The 25,931-nt window shown below is 36.9% G+C and overlaps 1 protein-coding gene across 1 annotated transcript in view; it reads right to left on the bottom strand.

Moving 5' to 3' along the window:
• LRP2 (LDL receptor related protein 2) overlaps positions 1 to 25,931 on the bottom strand; it is a 107,223-nt gene that overhangs the window by 9,724 nt on the left and 71,568 nt on the right. The window contains exons 47-70 of the mRNA XM_056495832.1: positions 25,670 to 25,801; positions 24,600 to 24,801; positions 23,851 to 24,146; positions 22,854 to 23,370; positions 20,977 to 21,129; positions 20,362 to 20,532; positions 18,855 to 19,078; positions 18,281 to 18,458; positions 17,162 to 17,358; positions 15,369 to 15,614; positions 14,569 to 14,697; positions 14,296 to 14,412; positions 13,603 to 13,719; positions 13,215 to 13,331; positions 11,716 to 11,853; positions 10,861 to 10,983; positions 9,816 to 9,944; positions 7,521 to 7,649; positions 6,288 to 6,419; positions 4,567 to 4,710; positions 3,618 to 3,783; positions 1,544 to 1,672; positions 670 to 890; positions 65 to 241 (exon numbers count right to left, since the gene is read on the bottom strand). Coding sequence (XP_056351807.1) covers positions 65 to 241; positions 670 to 890; positions 1,544 to 1,672; positions 3,618 to 3,783; positions 4,567 to 4,710; positions 6,288 to 6,419; positions 7,521 to 7,649; positions 9,816 to 9,944; positions 10,861 to 10,983; positions 11,716 to 11,853; positions 13,215 to 13,331; positions 13,603 to 13,719; positions 14,296 to 14,412; positions 14,569 to 14,697; positions 15,369 to 15,614; positions 17,162 to 17,358; positions 18,281 to 18,458; positions 18,855 to 19,078; positions 20,362 to 20,532; positions 20,977 to 21,129; positions 22,854 to 23,370; positions 23,851 to 24,146; positions 24,600 to 24,801; positions 25,670 to 25,801 — 4,284 coding nt within the window. The remainder of the gene's footprint in view (positions 1 to 64; positions 242 to 669; positions 891 to 1,543; positions 1,673 to 3,617; positions 3,784 to 4,566; positions 4,711 to 6,287; positions 6,420 to 7,520; positions 7,650 to 9,815; positions 9,945 to 10,860; positions 10,984 to 11,715; positions 11,854 to 13,214; positions 13,332 to 13,602; positions 13,720 to 14,295; positions 14,413 to 14,568; positions 14,698 to 15,368; positions 15,615 to 17,161; positions 17,359 to 18,280; positions 18,459 to 18,854; positions 19,079 to 20,361; positions 20,533 to 20,976; positions 21,130 to 22,853; positions 23,371 to 23,850; positions 24,147 to 24,599; positions 24,802 to 25,669; positions 25,802 to 25,931) is intronic.

Genomic DNA, 25,931 nt, shown 5'->3' with positions numbered 1-25,931 from the left:
CAGACATCAATACCAACTTCAATTTCATAGAAAGAAATGGCTCACTGGGATCCTGATTACCCACCTGATTGATTGTATCTGTGCTGGTGATAGATGCGCACTTGGGTAAGCCACGGATTTACGGTCAGCACTTTTACTTTTTCTCCACTTCCAAATTTATCCTTCTTCCAGACTTCTCCTCGTTCTTTAGCTATCCAGTATAAATGGCCTTCAAAGACATCAAGGCTGTATGGACTGCCTACTTCTCAAAGGAACAAAATAAGAGCCTGTCAGCAAGCAAATCTCCAATAGAACAGACAAAACTGTTCTTCAGCTTAAATACATTATTTATAGCTTTCATTTTAAGACACATGCAGTCATATATTTATATCCTCATGTGCCTGACCTCTTCATGTCTCAGTGCCCACACTGATTAATACTGATTAATAGTATACATAAAAAGTAAGAATCCATTTTTCCACATTTTCTTCTATTTGGGTCCCAAACTCCACTCACGGAGTCCAGTTACCAGGCATCACTGAACCTGGTCTGCCATTGATCACTGTATAAAGGAGTAAACACTACCAAGACTAAATGTTTGAAAAGCTCCCAAATGTAGCCCCACTTGTGAAGCCCAGGTTCCTGTTAGCACACATCTTGATTATTATTAATTGCACAGCACATTCTTACCTCCATGTAGTACAATAGTTCTGTCTGTCCCATCAGGTCTCATGGATTCAATTATATTTTCTTTAGAATCACTCCAATAGATCCTATCATTGTTCAAATAATCAATAGAAAGACCAGTTGGCCAGCCAAGGTCTTCAGAGACCAGAATTTGTCGTTGTTGTCCATCCATCCAGGCACATTCAATCTTTGGCTGCCTTCCCCAGTCAGTCCAATACATGAGCCTGAAAGGACAGAATGAGAAATGGATATGGTTTAGAATTTGGTCACTGTCATTATCCTTTGGAGTTCCATGGAAAACAAAAAAAAGCTTTTCAGCAAGCTATGTTTTGCAGATGTGATTGGGAAGGTCACAGAGAGTTCACTGAACAATAAATACCAAAAGAACACCCATCACAATAAAGCTGTAACACCCATGTCACTTCAGGGAGCTATGCTGCGGTACTCCAACTGAGAGAAGCACATACCACTGTATCTCATGATCTATCATTTAACCCAAGCCGCAGCAAGCCCAGCTTGAATGTACAAGTGCATTTGCATTGCTTTTCCCCACAGACAAGACTATGACTGCCTTGCTTGGAGCTGACGAAGAGACATTCCCTCTATTTCCCTGTTTCAGTAGTAACAGAGAAATTTGGTGGGCAGATAATAATGTAGAAAAGAGGTTTTTATTTGAACCATCTGGCCTTGCCACCAACACAGGCATCCATGTTAAACCTAATCCTAAAATGCTTTTCCATGCTCACAAAATTTGCAGTGTTAGTAAGGTGAAGTTCCTGGAAACATTCCTTTAGTCTTTCCTGAAAATTTAACACTGTGGGGTTTTTTGGTTTTGAATAGTACTGGAAATAATTCTGGTAAATCCTGCATTACTCACCCACGTTTTGGATTGACAGAGATAGCTGCTGGTTGATCCAGTTGTGAAAAAATAAGCCATTTTCTATACCGTCCATCTAATTTTGCCACCTCTATGCGATTAGTCCCTGCATCAGTCCAGTAAAGATGTCTGAATTACATAAAACACAAAACATTCCGAAATGAAATAGTTTACACTTGGAAGAGAAATTAAAAAAATTAAGAAGAAAGACTCTATCAAACTCTCTCAAAATTAATATAAACAACCTGCATTGATTGCTGAACTTGTATAGAATATACAGACCCTAAATACAGGTAAATTTAGCAAATGTCATCTGTTGGCTCACTCATTTTTTTTCTTCTGAAAAAGTTTCTGCAGCTACCTCTGGTCAAATAATCTTCATTGAAGGGCTACAGAAAATTTTCATTGTTGTTTTTAAGCAGCAGAAGTGGCTAATAAGCATCTTTAAAGACTCTGTTTTCCAGGAGACTATGAAGTTCATTACAAGTAAAAATTCATTTACCATATAATTTATGCAGCAGCTCTGGAGATATTAAGCGTATTAGTTCACAGCTCCTCTCTAGACTTTTGTCTTCTGACAGAGATACTTATGAATAAATTGTTCTCACAACAGACAAAAACACTTTTAGTCCTAATAAACAGGACACTCAGTCTACTATTTCTTGGATTTTGTTTATCATCATGCCTTTATAATTTTTTTTTTTTTACCTTGGATAATAAACAGACTCATTATTATGCACTCACTAAAGACATGGAGCCTTCTGCTAGAATAAATTATCTCCTAGCTGGCCTGGGAATGTGAAAAAAATACTGTAATTCCTATTTGGCAGATAAGCAGCAAGACTAAGTGTCTCAAACAATGTGTAACATTTTATATAATGTGCAGATACTTAAACATGGTTTTTAAAAATACATTTCAACATTGTTCTGAAATCAGTGCAGCACTATGTTTGAATTGCTGAAGTTGCTCACCAAGATGAAGCTGAAGCCTCACCAGGATGCTTGTGATATATATGCTTGCTCTCATTACTATATGAATTTGTGAACAGAATTCAGACACTCTCTTTTGCCTTCAGAGACATTTTGTTTTCTAGGTGCCTCCAGTTTATGAAGCAAACAGCACAATAACCTGAGAGCTAGCCTAGACCCTAATATATCTATCTCTAAACCGTTGGAAGAAATTATACAATTTTTCACTCTTTCTCATGATTTTTTATCCAAAGTCTTGCAATAGCATTCAGAAGGTTGACTAATCTCTATAACTTCTGTCCATTCAGCTTCCAACAGAATCCTTCAAACACCATTTCATAGTGTTCATCTACAAACATCGGGTTCCTCTCAACATTATACCACGAACCCCAGCTTTACCCGTCCAAGTCCTTCTAATAGTTATATTTCAAGATGAAATGGTACCATAAATATCAGAGTCTAACTCCCAAGAGTCAGGCCCAACTTTGTCCCAGCTCTTCCCTAAGGTAGTAAACATAAAGAGTGATCTCAAGACTTCTATGATTAAGTTAAAAAAATTGCCATGTTTTAGTCTAAAAAAAATCCACAGTCAGTTAAAAGAAGAAAAACCTCTGAAACAAAATTACAAAAACCTAATCATTTTCTGAGAAAATATATCTATTCATCAAAATTCAGAACTACTTCTATTTTGGTATTACTCATATAGCACAGGATTGGTAAGGAACAAGCAAGGATAAAAGATAAAATTCGATTGTGGTTTGGGGTGCTTTCCTTCCAACAGCAAGGAGTCTGTTCCCTGGAGTGTACCTAAGTCATTGAAGAAGAATCCATCAGACATGAAGGCTCGTGTATTATCCCTTTACTGATGCACAACTCATCTGCCAGTTGCACAGAATATGTGATGCAGCCAGCCACATGTACATCTATTAATGTGCTCTCTGGGCAAGGACAGCTTACTACATTGTTCTGAACTACCTTCACACTAGACATATTCAGAGACAACTCATAAGGAAGAAAAAAAGTGGATTTTGCACAAATTTTTGATCAAATTCACAAATTGACACATTGAAGATACAGCATTTTTCCACCTTTCCACTGTACTTACCTTCCAACCCAGTCAACAGCTAACCCATCAGGACTAACTATGTATTTGAGATTCAAGTCAACTTCCTTTGTTGGATTGTTCCTACTGCTGTCAAAAGTGGGGAGATAAGCACGTTTGATTGCTCCAAACTCAGAACCCTGTCCCAGAATGCTGAAGTACACAATACCTAAAAAAAAGATGAGAAATGTCTAGTCAATTACATTTTTGTTGAAAATTCTATTTTTTCTGAGGCTCTTGTGTGAAGTTACCTGCCCAGTTTATTTATGAGTCAGGTAAGTGGTGTCCATTCAATTAAATTTCATTGTGTTAGTGTGTAAATTCTAAAGTCATCCATCATATGCAAAATACACATCTAAAGTCATCTTGAGGTAGATTTTCAAAAAATACATATCAAATTTTTCAGGAAGAGAGGATCTTAGCTCTGAAACCTTTACGTATGATTTTGAGAGTAATTTAGGCTCTCATAACCCTAAGGAGCAAGTACGGCCCAGGACAGTGGCCCTGTGGAAATAGCAAAAAAAAAAGGGAACCTGAGGAAGAAGTAAAAATATAAGTTAATAGAGGGATCTATTGGCCATTCCTGCTTAGTATAATGATTAGTTCTTGCAAGATTTGAGCCAGGTTTGGGAACTGCAGAGGTAAAAGGGAAAGGAAAGGATTAATTAATAACAATTTTCTATTGCAGCATAATCCTAAAAAGCCTAATTCTACACCTAAACTCACACTAAAATGGAAAGAAAACCAGACCAAAATCCAGCTCAACTAAATGAAAGCATTAAAAGAAACCACAGTGATGCCAGAGAATGAATAGAGGGGAAGGGCACATTCAATAGAGACCTGGCCAGTTGATCTAATTTGATTTTGCTTTCCAGTGTAAATTAAACACCCATGCTGCAGAAATGCATCTTTTTAAACCAACCATTGCATGGTTGAGTATGAGCATACTCACTCAGGCCTATCCCTTCAGGGTCCCAGTCATAATCCAGAGCTTGGATGCGCTCCTGGTTATCAATATAGTCAGAGTACTGTTCTGAGGAGATATTGTACCTTCGTATCCGCACATTATCTGGCAGCAGTAACAATGGAGGATTACCTGGGAAACAATCATGAATTTATTTTCATGTATTACTCATTTTAGAAAAAAAACAGATGAAAGTAACATCTAATTAAAACTAAATTGGATTTTCACAAGTTGTATCTGTACAAGAAACAGAGAGAATGTAGGGCCACTTCTGAAGCTTCAGAGCTATTCAAACTTCATGGCTTTGCAAAAGTCATAAAAGTTGAGATGCTTACCACTGATTATCCCTTTTACCATAGATCTTGTGCAGATAAAATTCCTTAACAATTCTTAAACATCACATTGCTGGTGTATCACCACGTCTCAAAAACAGAATGCCACTATACACTACATGGTTCCACTTTCCCCATCAAAATACAGCAAACAGTTTTGAAAGTACACATAAATTGCCAGTCCCTTAAGCCATGACATGTCCAAGTTCTACCTTAAAGTTTTTTAATTCTAATGGTTCCGTATTCAGATGAATATTCTCCTGGCCACAGTTTAATTTTGCATTAGCCTAATAACATCCCATCTGGCCCCCATTTATGAGGGCTGTGAGATTGTACTACAAATAGAAATAGAATTTAGGCATGACAAATTTAATTGTTACCAGCTACAATTATATTATCTTCTATCACTTAGCCTTCAACACTTGGTGTGTCTAGATGCTTCCTGAATAAAGCCTGTGAAGAAGGGTATCAAAGAACTGGATTTCTGACACAGGCGCAGAGGCAGCCAGGCAGAAACTGAAATGTAAATGTCCTTTTGCATTTCCAGCCTAACGCTCAGCAGAAAATATTTGCTGAACTAGGCCTCTGGATGGGTAACCTGGAGACCTCATTTCCTTGCAGCATTTTTCATATTACAAATAATTTTTAGGTTTCAAAACCTCCAAGTAGCACATAGGTTTGGTCACAGGCATTCTGTTCTGAAGATTTTACTGTTTGACTAGGTACACCATATTTCTATCATTTATCTCTTAAAGCTGTTAAAGTATAACTACTTTTCTAGATACAGTATTGTTTTTGTTTTTTTATCTAACACTGCTCCATGATCACTTTTTTTTCTATTTTTTTCACCTCTTTATTTTTATTATTATTTTCTGAGTCAACTCTGCCTATTCAAATGGTAAAAAGCCAATGACTGATCTGAAACCAGGCCAAAGTCCTTCTGTTTGTGTGCATCAGTCCATGAACAACGAATGGCATCCTGTCATCACACTGCCTTTGATTTATGCCAGTTTAATGCAACTTTTTTTCTGATGCATTACTTTGTTGAAAAAATCTAAACTTCAGGGATAGGCAACATTAATTTCCTTCTGATGACAAGCACAGGACAACAAGTTCTTGTTTGCAGAAAATTTCAGGAGAAATGAAGGCAGGCATCCAAATCAAGGTATTATTTCTAATGTTTACAGTTGGAAGCAGAGATGAACACTTTTAGTACTGATGATGGAAAAGGTGGAGTACACAGATAACATTATCTTACAGAGTAAGGTTTGATTTTTATTATCCTCTTCTTATAAAAGAGAGGATTGCATTCATTAAGTTGCTATACTGCATTTGCTCTTTACAGGTGGCAATCAATCTCACTATCAGTTAACATACCATCAGCTGCACACTGTTTCCCTTGTTGGTCACCCACAGACCTGAAGCCATCTGCACAGAAACATTCATAGCTTCCTTTGGAATTCTTGCAGTCCTGGGTGCATGTTCCATAGATCTCACACTCATTGATATCTAGACACAAGAAGAGAAAAGATTCCTAAAACTTTATTTCTTTCTTGTTTAGTCTTTAGGAGTCCCAGGGGTTACCTCATTGCTCTCTACAATGCTCTGAAGGAATGTAATGAGGTGGGGGCTGCAGTGAGGTGGGGGCTGGTCTCCTCTATGCTGCCTGCAGTGAGAGGATCTGAAGAGATGGCCTTATATTGAGACAGGGGAAATGCAGATTAGATATTAGAAAAAAAACTTTGACTGTTAGGGTGGTCAGGTATCAGAGTAGGTTGCACAGGGAGGTGGTGGAGTCACCATCCCTGGAGGTGTTTCAGATGCATCTGCATCTGGTGCTGGGTGACACTTTAGTGATTTAGGGGTTACAATGGTGGTGCTGCGTTGACAGCTGGACTGGATATTCCTAAAGGCCTCTTCCAATCTTGATGGTTCTATGCTGATCATCTTCACTCCATTAAGTAGTAGGTTTGTGCCTTACCCACATACTCTAAAAGATAGATGACCTAATAAGTGATCCTTAAAATCAGCATCTGCTATCAAACAGAACTTCTCATCACTCATCTGCTGTTTACCATGTCTTAACTACAGATTGCCAATAACTACATTACTGCAATCCTGCTTAACAGATTTATCTTCAGAGATGCATTTTTGATCATGTATTTTTGTGTTAAATCAATAAGGCAAGACAAAAGATGAGGCATGACTAAAATGAGACACAAGAGCAAAACCTTCTTTAAATACTGAAGACAAGACGCATAGTCTTCAGAAACAGTATCAATGGGAAGAGAAGGGAAGAGAGGGGTGGCCTTGGATCATGTTTATTAAAACTACACAAATGAGAGCTGGGAGAAACAAGCAGAAGGGTTCTCATCAAAACATACTGAAACACCAACTAGGAAGGTACTATATCACATGAACACAAACCATGGCCTTTGAGTAGACTCTTCACCACATTTTATCTACATAAAACCCAGGGTAAAAATATGGCACAACACACCTTACAGTGTGTCTGTTTAAGAAAAAAACAGAAGGAGAGTATAACCTGCAGTAAGTTGACAGGTCTCTGAATGCTTATCAGTGAGAAGACATTTATAAGATTAAAAATACCTTCACAAGAGTTGCGGTTAGTTTCACTGGCCTTGTACCCTGGCCTACAGGAACAGATAAAGCCTTCAGTCAGGTTGGTACAGTTATGCTCACAGATATTTTCTGCACAAGTTCTCTCTGTTCCAGAATCTAAAATCAAAAAGAAGAAAGAAAGCAAGCAAATTATACAGTTATAAGCAAAAAATGAAGCGATAAAGGGGAGGCATAATAATTTTGATCACTTGATTTGATTACTACAATCACTTCAATTGATTACTACAATTGAAAATAGTTTTCAGATAGATGAAGGTAGTTTCCTTTTCTTTTTTTCTAACTAAAATTAGAAGACAAAGGTAATCACTGATTATGAGAGCTGTCAACTAAAAAGTAGTGAAGAGGGTCAGGGAAAGAGCCATAATCATTAAAGCACACCTTCCTTAACAGAAATTACATTCTACATTACCACGAATCTGCAGCAACTGCAGAATTTAAGAGATTTAATTATAACTCCTAGCTTTGCCAACATAGGTCTTTCTTATCAGCTGAACAAGAAATATTCTCAATTGATATCATGCATAACATAGGCCCTACATTATTAACATGCGGAAACTAGAGAGAAGATGACATGTAGCTCATGCCAAATCTAATCTAAAGCCTATTGCGCTCAGTACAGGTCATTGCACAGAATGCACTGCCCTTCAAAACATTCCCACAATGGAAAAGCCAAGTCAGGGATAATAGTCAGTCTGTAACAGATAATGAAAATCAAACACTTCTGAAAGCTCACATAGAATTCTATTGCCTCATATATACTCTATATATACATAATGTACTTGAGTACAAATGGAAATCCGTTATATAAGCAAAAAAGATAAATAGTTTAAATAAAGATAAACAGTGCTTACTGGAAGATCATGAGGAAAAGATACAGATGTATGGTAAAGACTTTATATTAAGCTAATTATCTCCTTTTTACATACATATTCCAGTGCAGATTGAATTAAGTTTAAACAGCTCAATTTCATATACATGTAGAAGCATAAATTCTTTGTACACATACATACACAAATATTCTACTTTTATTAGAGCGGGTATTTGATGTTGGGAAGGTTCCAAATGTTACCATCTCATTTGTATTCACATTTATCCCCAAAGAGCAGAAAGCAGACATCAGGAAGTGTCTGTTTCACACTGTTTCATAGCCTTTTTATACTTCTATATTTTCATCGTCATTGCATTAGGCTATATTACCTAAAGACCATTGGGATGGTAATTGAAACAGAGAAATCAGCTGCTTCAAAATGGACTACACTACAGGCTTCCAAGTTATTTGTGTTTAGCAAGTCTGCTGGATTGCAAATCACCAGTGTAGCATTTGGCACACTCTCACTTGATGCCATCACAGCTTGACAAATTGAAATTGCAAGTGTATGCTCGTATTACCACACTGCAGCTGTCTATAAATTGACATAAAAAGTTATGGTTTTGTTTGGGTTTTTTTGAGATTCCATGGAATACCTCTCATCTCAAAGTTCATGTCAGAGCTTTTACATTTAAATGGATGCTAGTAAATATATAATAAATAGTTAATAAAAGCTCTACGCAGGATCTGGGAGAACTGACAGGCAAAGAACTTGTGGTCCTTAAAGAATTCTGTGGTCATGTCCATAAAAAGGAAAATAGAAACATTTCAATATACTTTTATTTTTAACAGGGCTAGAGCAACATAATATCAGTTCAGAATCTGCCCATGAATTACTCTATATGTTGGTATATTGCAATTATGGTTGAAATAGATGGATCTTCTTGCCTCTGTAATGCAACCCATTTCAAACCAAGATCAAAACCAAGATCAAGCCTTTTTCTTGTGATGCATAAATACTCTAAGCCTAAAAGAACTGTATTCAGAGTACTGAATTTCATGGAATGATGGAATCATTCAAGGTGGAAAAGATCTTTAAAATCATCAGGTTGTACTATAAACCAAGCACTGCCAAGGCCCACTAAGCCATGTCTCTAATGTCTCTAAGTAGCACATCTACGTGTTTTTGGAAGACATGTAAAAAAAAATTAAAACAGAAGAGAATTAAACCAAAATAAACTAAAATAATGAAAGAATGAAAACAGCAAATATTGTCCTAGCTAAATGAATAATCCTAGAACAGGCTTAATAAAAAATATAAAGAAATTCACACAGGCTAATTAAAAAACAATACTGAGTATGCTATTCAAGAAAAAACATTCCTTGCTTTCAGTTTCAGAAAATTCTATTTCAACAGCATTGTAATTTTTAATTTTATGGATATTATTACTTACTGCAGCCCATTTCATCAAAATGGTCTCCACAGTCATCGTAATTGTCACAGACATAATGTAGGGGAATGCAATTTCCATTACTGCACTTGAATTCTTCAGTTTTACAAGGTCTTGGTGTTGGCTCTCTACCTACAATCAAGAAGAGAAATATTCCTCTGTCACAGTTTAAACTGTGAAGTACCAACAGATAACATTGCTGATGGGAAAGCTGATGCCATCTGATAAAACAATGACAAAACTACTTTGGAAGTCTATATAAATAACCAGGGTGCAACATCCTGATTTCTAGGCACATCTCCATGAACTGAAAGAAGTCTTGCTATTTTATAAAAAAGACAGAAGGAAAATTCTTCATGTTAATAGCTGACTAAACTTTCTTTTTAATAGTGCAAACTTATTCATATCCTTTAATGATATACTTCATACACCTACTGCAGCCTTCAAGAAATTACAGAGGTATTAGTAAACTATTAACTTTGAGAATATTGTACAATAAAGCCAGCAAATAATATTAAGCAACCAAAAACAGGATTAAACTTGAAAATGTACTGCACAGTCAGTGAGAACTAAGATATCTAAGGGTAAAAACCTATTGAATGTTAAGAGAGATTCTGTAGGGTCTGGGCCTAAATATAAAGACTGTTAATATGTGCTTAACAGCACCACAACTTCAGGAAGTATTCATTTCTTTATTTTAAAAGTCCCAGCTGGCCATCCCATCCCAATTTTACCATACAGTCAAACTCTTTCTTTTTCCTCCTTTTAAGGGGAGCTCATAATAAGATGAAAAAATGTTGCTGGTTCTTATAAGAAAATACAGTATTGTTTTGAAAATCATGGTCTTTACTTTTCAGACGAATGTTTCCCAATTTTTGCTACTTGTAAAGAGAGCTATAGATACATAGTACCAATAGCCATAGTTCATATTTTCATAGTGAGGTCTTGTTTTCATTATTTATGGTTAACTTTGACATCCCTTTGGTATTATTAAATATGAAGCATATCCAAAGTACTGAATTTGATGCTCAATTTTGTGCAAACCTACAGTGTTCCTCTTTCTCATCACTTCCATCTCCACAGTCATCCTCCTGGTTGCACAGCTCATGACTGTATATGCAGCGATTGTTTTCACACCGGAAACGGAATGGAGATTCACAAGCAATATCCACTGAAAGCACAGAGGTTAATCAGTCACACTTTGATACTTCAGGCCAACGGGTCACAAATTATTCACATCATTTTTCTCTTGGAACATTTATATGTTTTGTATATTTCAAAAGGTGAGGAGGCATTCAGACAAAAAGTATTTTCTACACATTTTGGTGATAGTATGTTAAGACCTTACATATTTTTTTATCAGAAAACAATACCTCATCTTTGGCTAAAGACAAATTCTCTAACTACATGTAACACTGAGGTTTCTAGGTTTGTTTATGAAGTAAATTGACAGAAATCCAACATGCTATTTAAGTGCGTAACTGACAAAACCAGTTTAAGCAGCATCTCCAATACCTAATTATTAGACCTCAAGTCAGGACTTCTCAGCTGTATTTTCAAAGTTGTCCTGACAAGTCTAATAGCTTTGAAAGTTCAGCACCTGTGACAATATACATTATCTGAATTAATCTTTCATTTCAAACTGACATTCTTAATTTTGATAACCAACTTGAAAACGTGAAATAGTGACCTTATCTCTCTGATATGCTTCTCCCCACTTTCATAACCACATATACAAACATCTGCAAAGCAGTGAGAAATCCTGTCGGAGAATGGAGTCAACTTGCATATAAAGCAAAATTCTTTGCACTCATCCCAAATAATGACAATTTATTTTCTAATTGATCTATTCTATGTAGAGATTAAGCATATTGTTAATTTTACTATAATTCCTCTCTCTTACAGCAAAGATGAAGTTCTTCATCAGAATTATCTCCACAATCATTATCCCCATCACATTTCCAGTATGGCTGAATACAGACATGGTTTTTGCATTCAAACAGCATGGGTGGACAGTATGTACCATTAGGATACCGTGTTGCTGAAAAAAAAGGAAGTTATGATATTTTCATTTACAATAAAGAATTTATATTTTCATGAAAAATATTCAGTCCAACCCCATACCATTTTTAAAAACATTTTCCTCCACAATAGAAGATACTATATGAGGTGCTTCAAAGATGTACAGCAACAACAAGCTGCAAGGACCGAAGACTTCTTTGCAGCTACAAGTAATTAATTGAGGTTTAAATTAATAGTAAAAATTAGACAAGCTTTTGAAAACATACTAATTTAACAAATGCTACTTCTATTTTTTATTGACAAATCTAGTTTAAAAAAAAAAAAATCATTAACCTCACTGGCACCAAACATGAGTGATTGAAGAAGCACATAAGATATGTAATTCCAAAAGGTCTCATGTTGATATAGCAAAAAAACCCCACTCATATTCTGTAAAAGCTGTGAAAGGAATGGAACTAAACCAAAGAAAAACCAAAAATATTACTCTAATGACCTATATAAATAAACCATACCCTTGCCCTTTCAATGGCTTCTCATACACTTTATTCTCCATTTAAGGACAGTCAAATGTTTTATAACTCAGGTTCTGAAAGACAGCTGCTGTGATCTACATCACAGGATATGGTTACCATCAGAAAAAGAGAGATAATATAATAATACTGTGCAGATGCCCTTTCTTACTTAAAGCTCAGGTGTTAAACTGCCCTGATACCAACATGAAGAGGAAGAAATTCTTCCAAGTACTGAACCCTAAAATCATGGAAACATGTAAGTCAGAACTAAGACATCAGTATCTCCCCCAAAAAGCTGATGTCAGTCAGTGCAGAGCACAGAAGGAATATTTTCATTCCAACTGGGAACAACTTTCTGGAAAAACAGTTGCAGTAGATCCAGGCAAGCTACAGATACTTTTTTCACTGTAGATCAATATACCAAAGGAAAAGAGAAATGGAAAAGTATATTATTTCCTTGGGTTCACTGATACTTTAGGACATTTTACACTACTTTGACTATTATAAAAGACAATCTCATTACAAAACCTTGTTAGAATTTAGTACAACTGAAACAGTTTGAATCTTGCATTGTTCATGGGATACTGAAAAATTTTAATTCGATCAAATGTATCTTCTCCTGGACTTGGTAAACACAATCATTTCCTACCATTAAGAATGTATTTGCAACTAGTGTAAGAGATGGCAACCCATTATTATATTAAAAATCTGATTCAAAATATTATGCTTATCCTGAATTTTTACTAACATCACTAAGCATTGCAGAATTCTACATCTCTAAGGAGTCATCTCACTTAAAAATAGGGAAAAGTGCAAATCTTTCTGAAAGTGAGCACAATGAGCACCAATTGTAAAGCTTTTAACTCACGACAAGTTGCTTCATCAGAGAAATCAAGACAGTCTGCATTTCCATCACATCTGAAGCGCTCTGCAACACAGTGTCCACTAGCACACTGGAAATAACCTGGGTGGCAGGTTCTCAGCTCTGAAAAGATTCAGAAGAAACTGTTGAAACATCTTCTTGTTCAAAGACAGATAAACATTTTATGTTTTGAGAATAATCTTCTAAAAATTGCTGGGAAATCCCAGACTACTAAAACTGTGGTATTCTGTACTTTTGGTGGAGTGACTAAGGTGACAGGGTGAACATTACTTCTTTAAAGATGCTTTCCATCACAGATAATTTTGCAGAATAATTTATCACATTAGAAACAAGAGTGTGAACATGTAAGAGGTAGCATTCAGATAATACACACCACAGTCACGTTCATCTGAATTGTCTTCACAGTCGTCATCGTGGTCACAGATCCACCGGGAAGGAATGCAGCGCAGATTGTCACAGCGGTATTCACTTTCTGTGCACTCACGAGGACCTTCATTTAAAATCAATGTACAAATGTCAAAAGTTTCCCAGATGTAGAGTTAAACATCCACACCTGCCTCATTGAACCAGACAAAAGTAATGTGGGCAGATAATGAGGGAAAATCTTTAAAATTAAATTATGTTAAAACAACATTCCCCCCAAGTATTCTTTAAATATGGTACATATTCTATGTCCCTCTCAACACAGAAAAAAGGAAAATCATTGCAGACTTTGTTTAAAAACAGAATTATACAGGCGCTTTTAATTCAAATCAGAGGAAAAAAGATCCACTATCATTAAGAAACTGTATAATACTACGTTTGAACACAGGACAAAATTCAAATGCCACTTCTTAGAGGAAAACAAGAATTTGTGTTATTGTGATGACTGGATTGATCAGTGTTTTTATGAAACCAGATGCATCCTTTTGATATTAGTGTGGTATTTCAGCAAATAAAAGACAGATTGCCATATAAAACAAAGAATGGTTGCATTTAATAGATGTTTGCCTTATTCTCAATAGAAATAGACGGATATTTAAGTCAAAAGTGGGACTATTTAATTACAAACAAAACAAGAACTCACTGCAGTTGTGCTCATCAGAGTTATCTCCACAGTCATCATCTCCATCACACTTCCAGCGCAGTGGGACACATCGATGATTGTCGCAACGGAAATCTCCAGGACTGCAAGTCATCTCCTCTGCAGAGCAGACAGTTCGCCAACAAAACAGCACACATTAGTATAGTCTTTTCACAGGTATATTATTACTGAAGGCTTTCAGAAAATCTGGTGTTTGCAAATTGGAGAAATATTTTAAGCACAAAGTTATGTTGAAATTATCAACTTCAAACTTACCACAGCCTTGTTCATCACTGTTGTCTCTACAGTCATCATTCCCATTGCACACTGCCCACAATGGTACACAACGGTAGTTGGTTCTACAGCTGAATTGTGTGTGATTGTCACATCGATAAGCAGGTCCCACTGAAAGAGGCAGTGGTCAAAATAAATTGTGTTACATAGCCATTAACAGTCCTTGATATTCTGCCTCTCCTAACCTTTGATAACTTACGGTCAATTATTTCGACTAAAAAGAGCTATCTGCTAACTTCAGAGTTGTAAAAGAGAAAGCATTAAGTGAATCTGATTTTACTAGCTTTTCCAATCTATGCTGCTTGTATTCTGCAAATGCTACAAACATGATCAATATGTCATCACAGGATCAAATCATACTCATTGTGTTTTCCCCTAAACTATTCAGAGCTGGTGACACTGGCAATAGCCCGAATCTTGGGAGCCAGAGGAAGCAGCTTGTCCTCATTTGGCAAAACTTAGTCACAAGTTCTTGATGTCCATTGGCTCAGAGACATGCTAGAGCATATAGGAAAATCCTAGCATTAAGAAAGTCAGTGAGTGACTGCCAGTTTCTAATAATCTGGCCAGCATAAATAAACTTACTCCCCTTCAAGAATAAGTAAATGTAAATTATCACACAGCCTCTATGTTTTCTAACACTGTTTACTACATGAATGCAGTTAGCTTGCAGAAAACACTCCTTTTCAAAAAACTTTTGATCTCAGGAAAATTAAGTAACTTGGTTCACTCTGCTTTTGGTGCACTTTAATGCAGGCATTTTACTAGAGCTGTGTGCTTACTGCATTCGTGGAATGGCTCATCAGAGTTATCACCACAATCATCATCCACATCACACTTCCAGGACTGTGGAATGCAGCGGCCATTGTCACATTTAAATTGGCCTGGGGGACAGGTTCTACTGGCACAGTGAGCACTATCTTCATCCGAGTTGTCACCACAGTCATCCTCTCTATCACACTGCCAGGCTTCTGGGATACATCGTTTGTTGGCACACTGCCACTGATGAGTTTCACATTGGTGATTAGCTGAAAGGATACAGATCGACTGTTAGGATACTGAAATTTACAGAAATTATCTGCTGCTGTTATATCAATTGAGTCCCTATGTTTACACCAACAATTAAAAACAAAGCCCAGAAAAAAAATTAAAATGTTACATATACTTGTGCAGTTAAAGCAGTTAAGGTACACATTTTTAACATCATGTCACAGTTTCCCGAGGCATCTTCAGACAAGCTCACTAAGGCTCTACAGTTTTCTAGGAGCAAGACATACTACCTTCTCCTAAAGCAGAGGGAAGTAAACCCAGCATTCAATATTATTGAGGTAGGGTCCCCCACTCACTTCACAGAAGAGCTATTTTGGCATTTTGGCTCTGGCCATGCTATCAGCTTAGGTGTATATTGCCTGATGATCCTGCTTCTCTAAGAATGAACATGATAGAAAACATAGCAGAAGACCATGCTAGTATCAGCTATACAACCTACAACCTGCCTCTATTCCCAAATGGCAAAGCACTGAAAGCTGGTATCAGCAGTTCTGGCATACTGGGGTAGCTCTGAAAACAGGAGTCAATGCTTATCTATACTTCCAAAAGTTCTGTGTCTCACTGTACTCCACTCTACTACTTTCTTTTACATACACTGTCAAACTACTCAAGAGAAAACTTTGTATTATAATTTCCACTGATGTTCTAGATCAAAGGATTCTGTTCCCACTCATGAGACAACAAGTAAAAGGAATTACATAGACCTAAACTGATTTTTATTGTACCCAGTATGTTAAAATCAGTGCATTACACAGCTGCTACATTTCTACTTTTTTAATTCTCCTGTGGCACACTTAATATCCTAGCTATCTGAAACTCAGTTAAAATTGACATTTTTTAATTCTGTAATTGTTAGAATCACTTTGGAATGGAAGGCAGTGAAACTATCAGTTATATAACCACACTGCTTTCCCCTTTGCTTTATATTACTTGCTTGCAACTGCCAGAACTACATTTACAAAAAGAGAACTAAGGATACACTTTTTAAAATTAGGCATAAGTATGTGGAATAGCATAGGTTTTTAAGGAGGTAGCATTATTCCACAAGCTATCACATACAGCTCTCCAAAACAAATCTTCCCATATAAACTGGATTTTGTGCAATGCAGAGAGTGGTATCATTTTGTCCCACCACACAAAGTAGAATAGGGGGAAAATTAGCACGCCTCTTAGACTGACCTGGGCATTAGGAAGCCTTAGATTCTTCATAATCACAATGGCTCTACTCAGAGCAAAACAAAGTGAGTCCTGTTTCTAATATTTTATACCTCAGATGGTAATTTACCTCAGTGCAAATCTGTCTTGAAGGTATAGAAAGTGTTTATGTTTGGATATAGTACATTTTTGCTCTCTTCTATCCTGCTTGCACTGAGGTGAATGGCTCCAGCAGGTGCAAGACTAGAAAAGACTGCATCTGTCTATGTCACCTTGTCATCTTTGAAAAAGGGACAGTGATTATGAAATTTATATGTCAATTACGTGTTTTATACCAGCAAAACACTTCAATTTATTTGTTGGAACATACCACAAAGTACAGGATCTTCGTCTGATCTGTCATGGCAATCTGGCAGGGTATTGCACAAGAAATGTGAACTTGTGCAGTTCCCATCATTACACTGGAACTGCCCCACAGGACAGTACCGGTGTGGACAGGTTGGGGGCTCATCAGAGCCATCTCGACAGTCCCTCTGTCCATCACATTTCCACCAGATGGGAATACACCTACAAAGAGAAAACAGTGTGCTCTTTGTTGAGTATATGGTTTTACCGATGTACAATCATTCTTTCACAGCACAAAAGACAGTCTTGTCTTAGTGTCATTTCTTGAAACATCCAAAACATCTTGAATTTTATGTATTATATTTCACATGTCAAATGCTAATAAAATATGCCAGAAAACTGTCACCAGAAACAGATGATCAACAGATGATCTTGGTACATCTCTAGAAGGAAGTTCACAGAAAATAATAAAGATGTAATTTTATGTTTATTTGTGGTAATCCTCTCTGATTTTTTTAGATCAATCTCCAACAGGATTTTTAATGAGGTAAATATTTCAATAATTCACCCAAACTTTAGCACAAAAAGTTCACTAGTGGTTATCATTATAACACTGCTTCAAAAGGCAACCCAATAAGCACACCTGCCTCATAGGCTCCAGGGTGATACATCAGTACAAAAGCTCTTATATCAACATTCCTCTTCCTCCACTGCTGTCTTAGTAAAAGGGGTTATAAATGTGCCCTCCCATCAGCTAAATGGCTTTCCTGGGCCATATGCTGGCAGACAGCATATATTTGGCAGAAACAGATACACAGTAAAAGATATTTAAAAAAAAAAAAAGGTTCCAGATTTGAGAATTCAACAAGAAATGGTTTCTGGAGGTACATGTTTCTAACAATTCAAACTTTGCTACATTAGCAATGCCTATAACAGGAAAAAAAGTACTACACAAGGAACCAGCCTAGAAGTATTTTTTCAAAATGAAAGCCTGTCTTCCTGTCTTTTCCTTTTCTCTGCAAGCACGTCACAAACTCATAATGGGAACAGAAGGAATCCCTAACTTCCTGCCCTTTTGAACAGACTAAACTGTAAAATATGTGCTTAAAAACAGTGGTGAGAAGTGGTGGTGCGGTGGACTTACCTCTCAGTGTCTGCACAGAGAAACTGGGTGCTAGAGCACATTGGAAGGCAGTGGGCTGTATTGCCGAACTGTATGACCATGAAGTTATCAGGACATTCACAGGAAAACCCCTGACCACCATTTTTTATTAGGCAAAGGTGGGAACAGCCACCATTATTGGTGCCACAAGGATTATTAACTGGTAAAACAGAAGAATAAATATTACCATACTTCATAAATTTCATAACATAAAGGTTTCAATCTACAATAGATTTCTTTAATTCTGTCTTGAAACCTTAAATGTAAGAGGTTGAAATCAAAAACCTAGATAAGCAGGCACTTCATAGGAGAAATATGTCATTTCATAGTGAAATCTATGCTATTAAGCCAGGATGTTTTGGAAACTTATTTAAAATTATGCATTACCAGCCATTGCTTTTCAAGGAAAAGGCAATTTATAAATGCAAAGTAGATGCCAACATTTACATTCTGCATTTTATTCCCCTCAGCAAAGGCAAAAAACTCAGGGTCCTTTACAACTAATCCCCAGACAAGAGCTGACCCTCTAAACATGAATCTAATTCTGTTTTCTCACCAAATGGTTGTCTGTATGGATGGTAAACATGAATGTCAAATGGTCTGTGCGTGGTATTCACAAGAACAGTCCTTTCTGATCCATCATATTTATTCCCTTTTTCAACTGTCCGTGTGTTCCAGTCAGTCCAATATATTGTGTCTTCAAAAACTGTTATTGCAAATGGATGAGGTAGAGTCCCATCATATACCGTGTGACGATGATGTCCATCCAGGTCAGAGTACCTCCACAAAGAAAAATTTGTGCAAAACATTCAGATAAATGCTAAAACTTTTTTCCATCTTTTCTCTTCACGTATTACGTATGCTTATGGCCCTTCATTATTGATGACCAGAAACATACAATGTAGAATTGAGGCTTCTTTATTCCCTAAAGACAGATCATCATCCTTAGCAAACTCATTTTAGTTTATGGTAGAAAGTAAAACAGGTTATTTCAGGGAAATAAATGGAATAGAGTGACATTCACTGAAATAGAAGCACATTAGCTAGAACATTGAAATTTCGCACATTTATTGCCTTAACAGCAAGTTATTTTTGTCACAAAAGAGACTAGCTTGCCTAGATGACTCACTGTTAATAATGGAACACTGAAGACAACAATATGCTTCCTATATTCCTAAATTTTACATGTCTTTCTGATTTAGAGCTTCCTTGGCTGAGCTATCTTTGACAAGATTTTACATTTTTACTATCACCTTGCTATATGGGGAAATTATGAAATACAAGAGAGAGAGAGAGAGAGAAACATACATATAATTAAATCACATTTTTAAAAATACATCTTTAATACTTTATCATAGAAAAGGCTGCCAGAAGAATTAATGTAGAGAAGAATAGAAGTAAATACAAATATAAATTCAAATATGCATGTAAATATGAATACAAATATGAACACTCATATAAATACAAATTATTGCTTTCAAAGTATTTCAGTATCATGTATTTCAAAATAATTGAAATACTTACATAACTATTATTCATTTTTACTGCTATTTAGGTGGGAATTTTATAGTACTAGAAGCAATGTATAAATTTTTCTTGATTGACAGAAAAATCCCATTTGCCAACAGGAAATTCCATATCATACTTATGGACATTCAGACATCTTCTAAAGGTTTGTATACAACTTAATAGCACATAACTAGTTTAGTTACAGCTAAATTCTTATCTATAAGCAGAAACAAGAGAATTTTAAAAATAGGGATTATATAGTCAATTTTGCTTTGGTTCAGGTTGTATAACTAGATATAGAGAAGTTACATATTTTAGTACAGAGTGTGAGCCTTTTCACTGCAACTTTCTGACAATTTTCAATGAATGTAGCAACTCAGTTACTGTGTCATCTAATGATCCATATCATCTACTACTCCAGACATTTTGACTTCAGTTTTCTGTAAGAGTCAGTGGACAGAAATACACATTATTTTTACAGCACCTATAAATTCTCCCATCATAATCTGACATGAGTGATCATATAGTTTTTTTAAGATTTTCTGTGTACATACTCAATATAATTTAGATGGGCATCAGTCCAGTAGAGCTTGTCATTGGTATAATCTATGGTAAGTCCATTGGGCCACTCTAACTTTGTAGAGATGATCACAGTCTTCTCCTTGCCATCCATGCCAGCTCGTCCAATATAGGCTCGATCTGCCCAGTCTGTCCAGTAGATCTGTCTGTTCAAATCAATACTTAGAGTTAGTATTGCTGAAGTAAATATTAGAAGCCATGCCTCAAATACAGTATTTCCTGCCACAGATCTAAAGCAGAGATTGAGGAAGAAGAAAGCTAATATATTTCTTCGTTTAACTGCCACAGCAGACAGTTGTGCAATCACAATTGAATTCAGTAAGTCCCAATATCTAGCAAGCCATACACACTTCTATCAACCTCTTTAGCCTTGCAATCAGAACTTTCTAGTCCATACAGAACCAAGTGTCACTTTCAACGGTAGCTGAGAGCCATGCATATACACCCACAACAGGCAAGCTACTGTTTTTCCTAAGCTGCAACTAACACCAGAGAAATCTAAATGCAAACGGCCCAAATTTACTTCAGATTTTCAGAACAGTGTAAAATTATTCACAAAAGAAAGGAAAAGGACTCTTGAAAGGTCATACCCATATTTTGGATGAACAACAATTGCTCTGGGATACTGAAAGCAGAAAGTATTGTTGGCATCCACACACCGATCCAGCAGTTTTTTCCGGAATCTTCCATCAAGTTCAGAGACATAGAGACAATCTCGGTAGGCATCTACCCAGTACAATTTTCTGAAATATTTTAGAGTTAATTTATTAAATATATATTTTCCCCTTATTATGCTTCACACCATCTTTAATTATTTTTCTCCTAGAAGAAATGTATTCACTGGATTCACATACACAAGCAATGTATCCACAAGGAACGTATACTTCAGTGACATCTCTTCTACACCATGCTCCAGGCTGCCCTATTCCCTTTGTAACCACAATCAGTGCTGCCAGATTCAAACTTGCAGGTACCCAGTGGAATAATAACATGTCATTTGCCTACAAATTCCTAAACCACTCTTCCATTTCTGTCCTACCAACAATGGCCAGGAGCAGGAAAACAGACATGCAGTGCAATGGACTGTGACCAGGGCTGTAAGGCATTGCAGAGAATCCTCAACCATTCCATGCTGCCACCTCTACTCTGATCAAACAGGTAGAAATGTCCTAAGTAGTTTGACACTCTAGAATTTTCTAACACTTCTATTACTTTTCCTGGGAATTATACACAGCTGTAAGCAAAGAAATCATACAAGAAGAAGGGATGATTTTTTAAAATCCTGTGTCAAAGCAAAGCATTAAATTCAATCAGATCTACAGCAGGATACTTTGAAATTCTCTGCAGAGCGTCAGCTCCAGCACCCACAGTGTCATTCCAGAAATAGTCTGACAGATGTAATTCTGCCTTCATCACCCGAAGTAGTACCATTCCCACCAGGGAAGAGGGGAAAATAGTCTTCTCTAACCTACATCTCATGGTATCCTTTAATCCTCTATCTGCTCTGAAAACAAGCAGAAAAATATAACCATTGTACTGTCCTTCAGCCTGCCTGGAACACCCAAACAAGAACTGACTGAAGACATAACTAATGGCAGTTGTAATAATTCAAAACCTGTATTAGAAATGAAGAAGTAGGACCACATCAGCTAAAATTTGCCTTTTGCTTTATCACCTCTCATGAATCATAAAGCATTTGGGGCTGCTGGCAACATTAATTATCACTAGGTTTAGAGACAAAGTGTTTACAAAAGTAAAAACTATTATATGGACATATTAAGGTCCAAAAGTGACTTTTTGAACAATTCTTATTGGTTTACAGTCTGATCCATGTTATTTAAACTTTCTGTACTTATATTACTGCCCTTGGAAAGCAAGATAAAACACAGCAAGACCACTGTCAGAGTGGCCACTGCATAATGACAGAGGTTCTGTGGCAGTAAATCAGACTACTTTTTGAAACACTGCAGGCCATTAAAAATTGACCATAATGAGATGTGTTTTCCAATTACCTCACCTATATGCGGGACTCCTGACAGAAAATTATGTGGATCATGTTGTTTGAGTGTGTCAGTTAAAGCTGCATTTTTCAAGAGGAAAAGACACATGCTCTTCACATTGGTAAAGGCGCTAAATTTCATTACTTACTTCACTGGAATCTAGTTACCTGTTACAATATTTTGTTTATGCAGAGTGAAACCTGCATGCCAATCCCAACAACTTCTAGCAAACAACTGGTGAGAGAGTAAATCTGACAGAACTTCAGTATACTACATATAAGAGTAATTTAAGTATGTTTGAGATGCTGATAATTTCAGAGCAGATGTATAACACTGCATCCACAACCCAAACTATTTCAGTACTCATCAGTAATATAATATGGAGTGGGAAAAAAAACCCCTAAGATAAACTCCTTTACACATCATTTCTTCAGTAGCCCAGAAAGACAAAAAATGTATTTTCTTACCTGCCAACCCAGTCAACAGCGATACCTTCCCCGTTGGGCACATCATCACTTATCACTGCCTCCTTATTTGTTCCATTTAGGAACATTCGTTCAATGACATTCCTCCCCACATCAATCCAGTATAACCTCTTTTCCACCCTGTCAAAGTCCAGTGCCACCACATTTCTCAGTCCTTGCAAAATGAGAGAGTAAGATTGGCCATCTGCTGTGAGATTTCTCAGATAGTAACGGTTGCTAAAAATAAGGTATGGGGAGATATTACTATTTTGTCGGCAACTTTTTCCATCAGGCTCCCGGATATAGCCTGGGGCACACTTACAGATGTAGGAGCCAGCTGTGTTCTCACAAATCTGGCTACATACTGATGGAGTTTCATTGCACTCATCAATATCATCACAAGTCCGTTTATCAGACATAAGTTTGTATCCAGGATGACAAGAACAGTAGAAACTTGTCTGTGTGTCTGTACAGTCATGATCACATCCACTGATTGAAGGGTCATTGCATTCATTTACACCTGGGGAAGGAAAGGAGTTCTATTCAAGGAGCCAGCTAGCAGAATAATAGTGTAGCCACTTTCCAATGTACTCTGTCTCTCCTTGCTATCCCCTGAAAATGCTGAATGTGGATGTGTGCTGCTGCAATAAAGGAAAAAAGGAAACAACATAATCTAAAATAAAATTATTCTACCACCTCTGAAGTCTGTCACAAAACATCAAGTGCAAAGTATGGACTACAGCATATTTTGGAAATGCAAGGGGCAATGCATAACAATGTATATTTTGTTTCTACCATTAGCTCATCATGACAGTCAGTTAAAAGAGTATATAATGAGTTAAAGCAAAAAAAAATTAAATATGCATTTCTTATAATTTTATTCTCTGAAGAACAGCCATGGAATAGATATGATTGGAATTAAAGGATTGTCTTAAGAGTGTATTTTTTCAAAGGTGCCTAGGATTTTTCAATTAGGCAGTACAAATAAATCTATACATACCACATCCTTTTTCATCGCTGTTGTCTAAGCAATCATCCAACCGATTGCAGACTTTAACCAGCTCAATGCAGTTTCCATTGTCACATTTAAAATGATGGGGAGAGCAGGTCGCTTCTGGTGTGGTACAGAGATGTTCCAGCTCATCAGATTCATCACCACAGTCATTATCTCCATCACAGATATAGGCTTTGGAAATGCAGCGCCCATTCTGACAAGTAAACTGGTGCTGTTGACATGGTTCATAGATGCATCCTCTTTCATCACTGCTGTCACCACAGTCATTCCGCCTATCACATCTGAAGAAGAATGAACACTCTCTTCAAATATAAGGAGGCAATCACTGTCTCCAGGGCAGGTGGATAGACACACTCTCCCAATTTCCAAAGAAAGTCAATATCTTTGGCTCCAACAAAAGAGACTTTCAGAAACTGAGGTCATATTATATAGTCTGATTCTGTGAGTCCTGCTAATATTCCCCATATGCATTACAGGCTGAACAGAATCACCCCAGGAGAGGTTACTAGTAAAAATAAGAAGGATTAAATGCTAATGGTGAGCAATGGGAACATTAACAGAAAATTCTAGAGCATCTTCAACTCAAAGCTAATGCACAAATGCAGAGCAGAAAAATAGTTTCATTACAATATGTAGATCTAATTACAGCTAAATGGTGTGAAAAAAAGGTTGAATTAGCTCCTTCACAATAAGCAATTTTGGGAATTTCTATAGTTTCTTGGGTAGTTACAAACCTGTATGTGTTACGAATGCACAAGCCATTACTACAGGTAAACTCATTTTCTGTGCAAGATCTTCGTGTGCAGTTCTGGTGTTCATCAAGAGCATCACTGCAGTCAGCATCACCATCACAGACCCATGCCCGAGGAATGCACCTCCTGAGTGGGGGTCGATTGTTGGCACAAGTGAACTCTGCTGCTGTGCAGTTGCGGTTTGCTGAAGGAAAAGCACATTCACTAACCAAGTTACACTTTGTGTATGTGACACCCTCCTCCATCACCCACACAAACAGTCTGCATATCCACCCATAATCCACAATAGAGCCATGCCCTGCTGCACATGCAGAGATAGATACCCACTGTACTTTCTCATTTATAAAACTGTACATTGCTCTTTGTGGAGGTTGACTGGGAACCAAAGCATTCCTTAGGCAATGCTGACATGTGCAGAAATCTGCATGTTACTGGATTCTCAAATAAGCTTTTTCAAACATATTTTCTGGGAGCTGAACAGCCTCTATTCCCTATTTCATTCAAGGTACTCTGGGCTCCAGACAGCAAGCAGAGGAAGCAATACTATAAGGGCAGGGACTAGAAGAATAACCAGCTGTTCTCAAAAGAATCAGGACCAGGCTTGGTGAAAATCCTCCCCTTTGTTCACCCTCTGAACAGATATGCTTACTTTGTTCACTAGGTTTTAAAGATATTAAGCCACAAACATGTGGCTATGGATTAATATGCATAAGATGCAATGCATGATCACCAGGAAGCATCTCTACTGAAACTGCTCTAGCTGCCCAGATCACACCCACAACCCAGGTTAATTACATCTCCATTTCAACTCAACAATTCAAAGGGGAACAATTGCAAAATTAGAACAATGTTTTGTTGGATTTTTTACCACTAAAACATTCAATTTTGACTCAATATCATGAAAATTAAGGTAGAGGAAGATTGTACCTCATGCTTAATGTGCATGTTTATGGAGTAGAAAAATTTGCCATGGGTGAGAGTTTGGGGGTTGGTTATTTTCTAAAAAACACCTGCAGGACAAAGTGCAGTATCTACATGTGTTAACCACCTACCACAGTTGTGTCTTTGATCCTCATCACTCATGTCCCCACAGTCATTATCACCATCACAGATCCACGTCGCTGGGATACATCTGCCATCATCGCATCTGAACTGGTCGCTTGAACAAGTCCGCATTTGGGGCACTTAAAAATTAACACAATCACTGTGCTTGTTAAACTAACCTGCACTGCCATTAAATGTACTGAGGACTGTATTTCAGGGAGAAGCTTATGACAGTGAAATGTGAAATTGAAGCTTAATTGTAAAATAGTT

The sequence above is a fragment of the Oenanthe melanoleuca genome, chromosome 7 (genome assembly GCF_029582105.1).
Source record: "Oenanthe melanoleuca isolate GR-GAL-2019-014 chromosome 7, OMel1.0, whole genome shotgun sequence".
Lineage (NCBI taxonomy): Eukaryota > Metazoa > Chordata > Aves > Passeriformes > Muscicapidae > Oenanthe > Oenanthe melanoleuca.
This window is presented reverse-complemented; position numbering and strand designations above follow the sequence as displayed.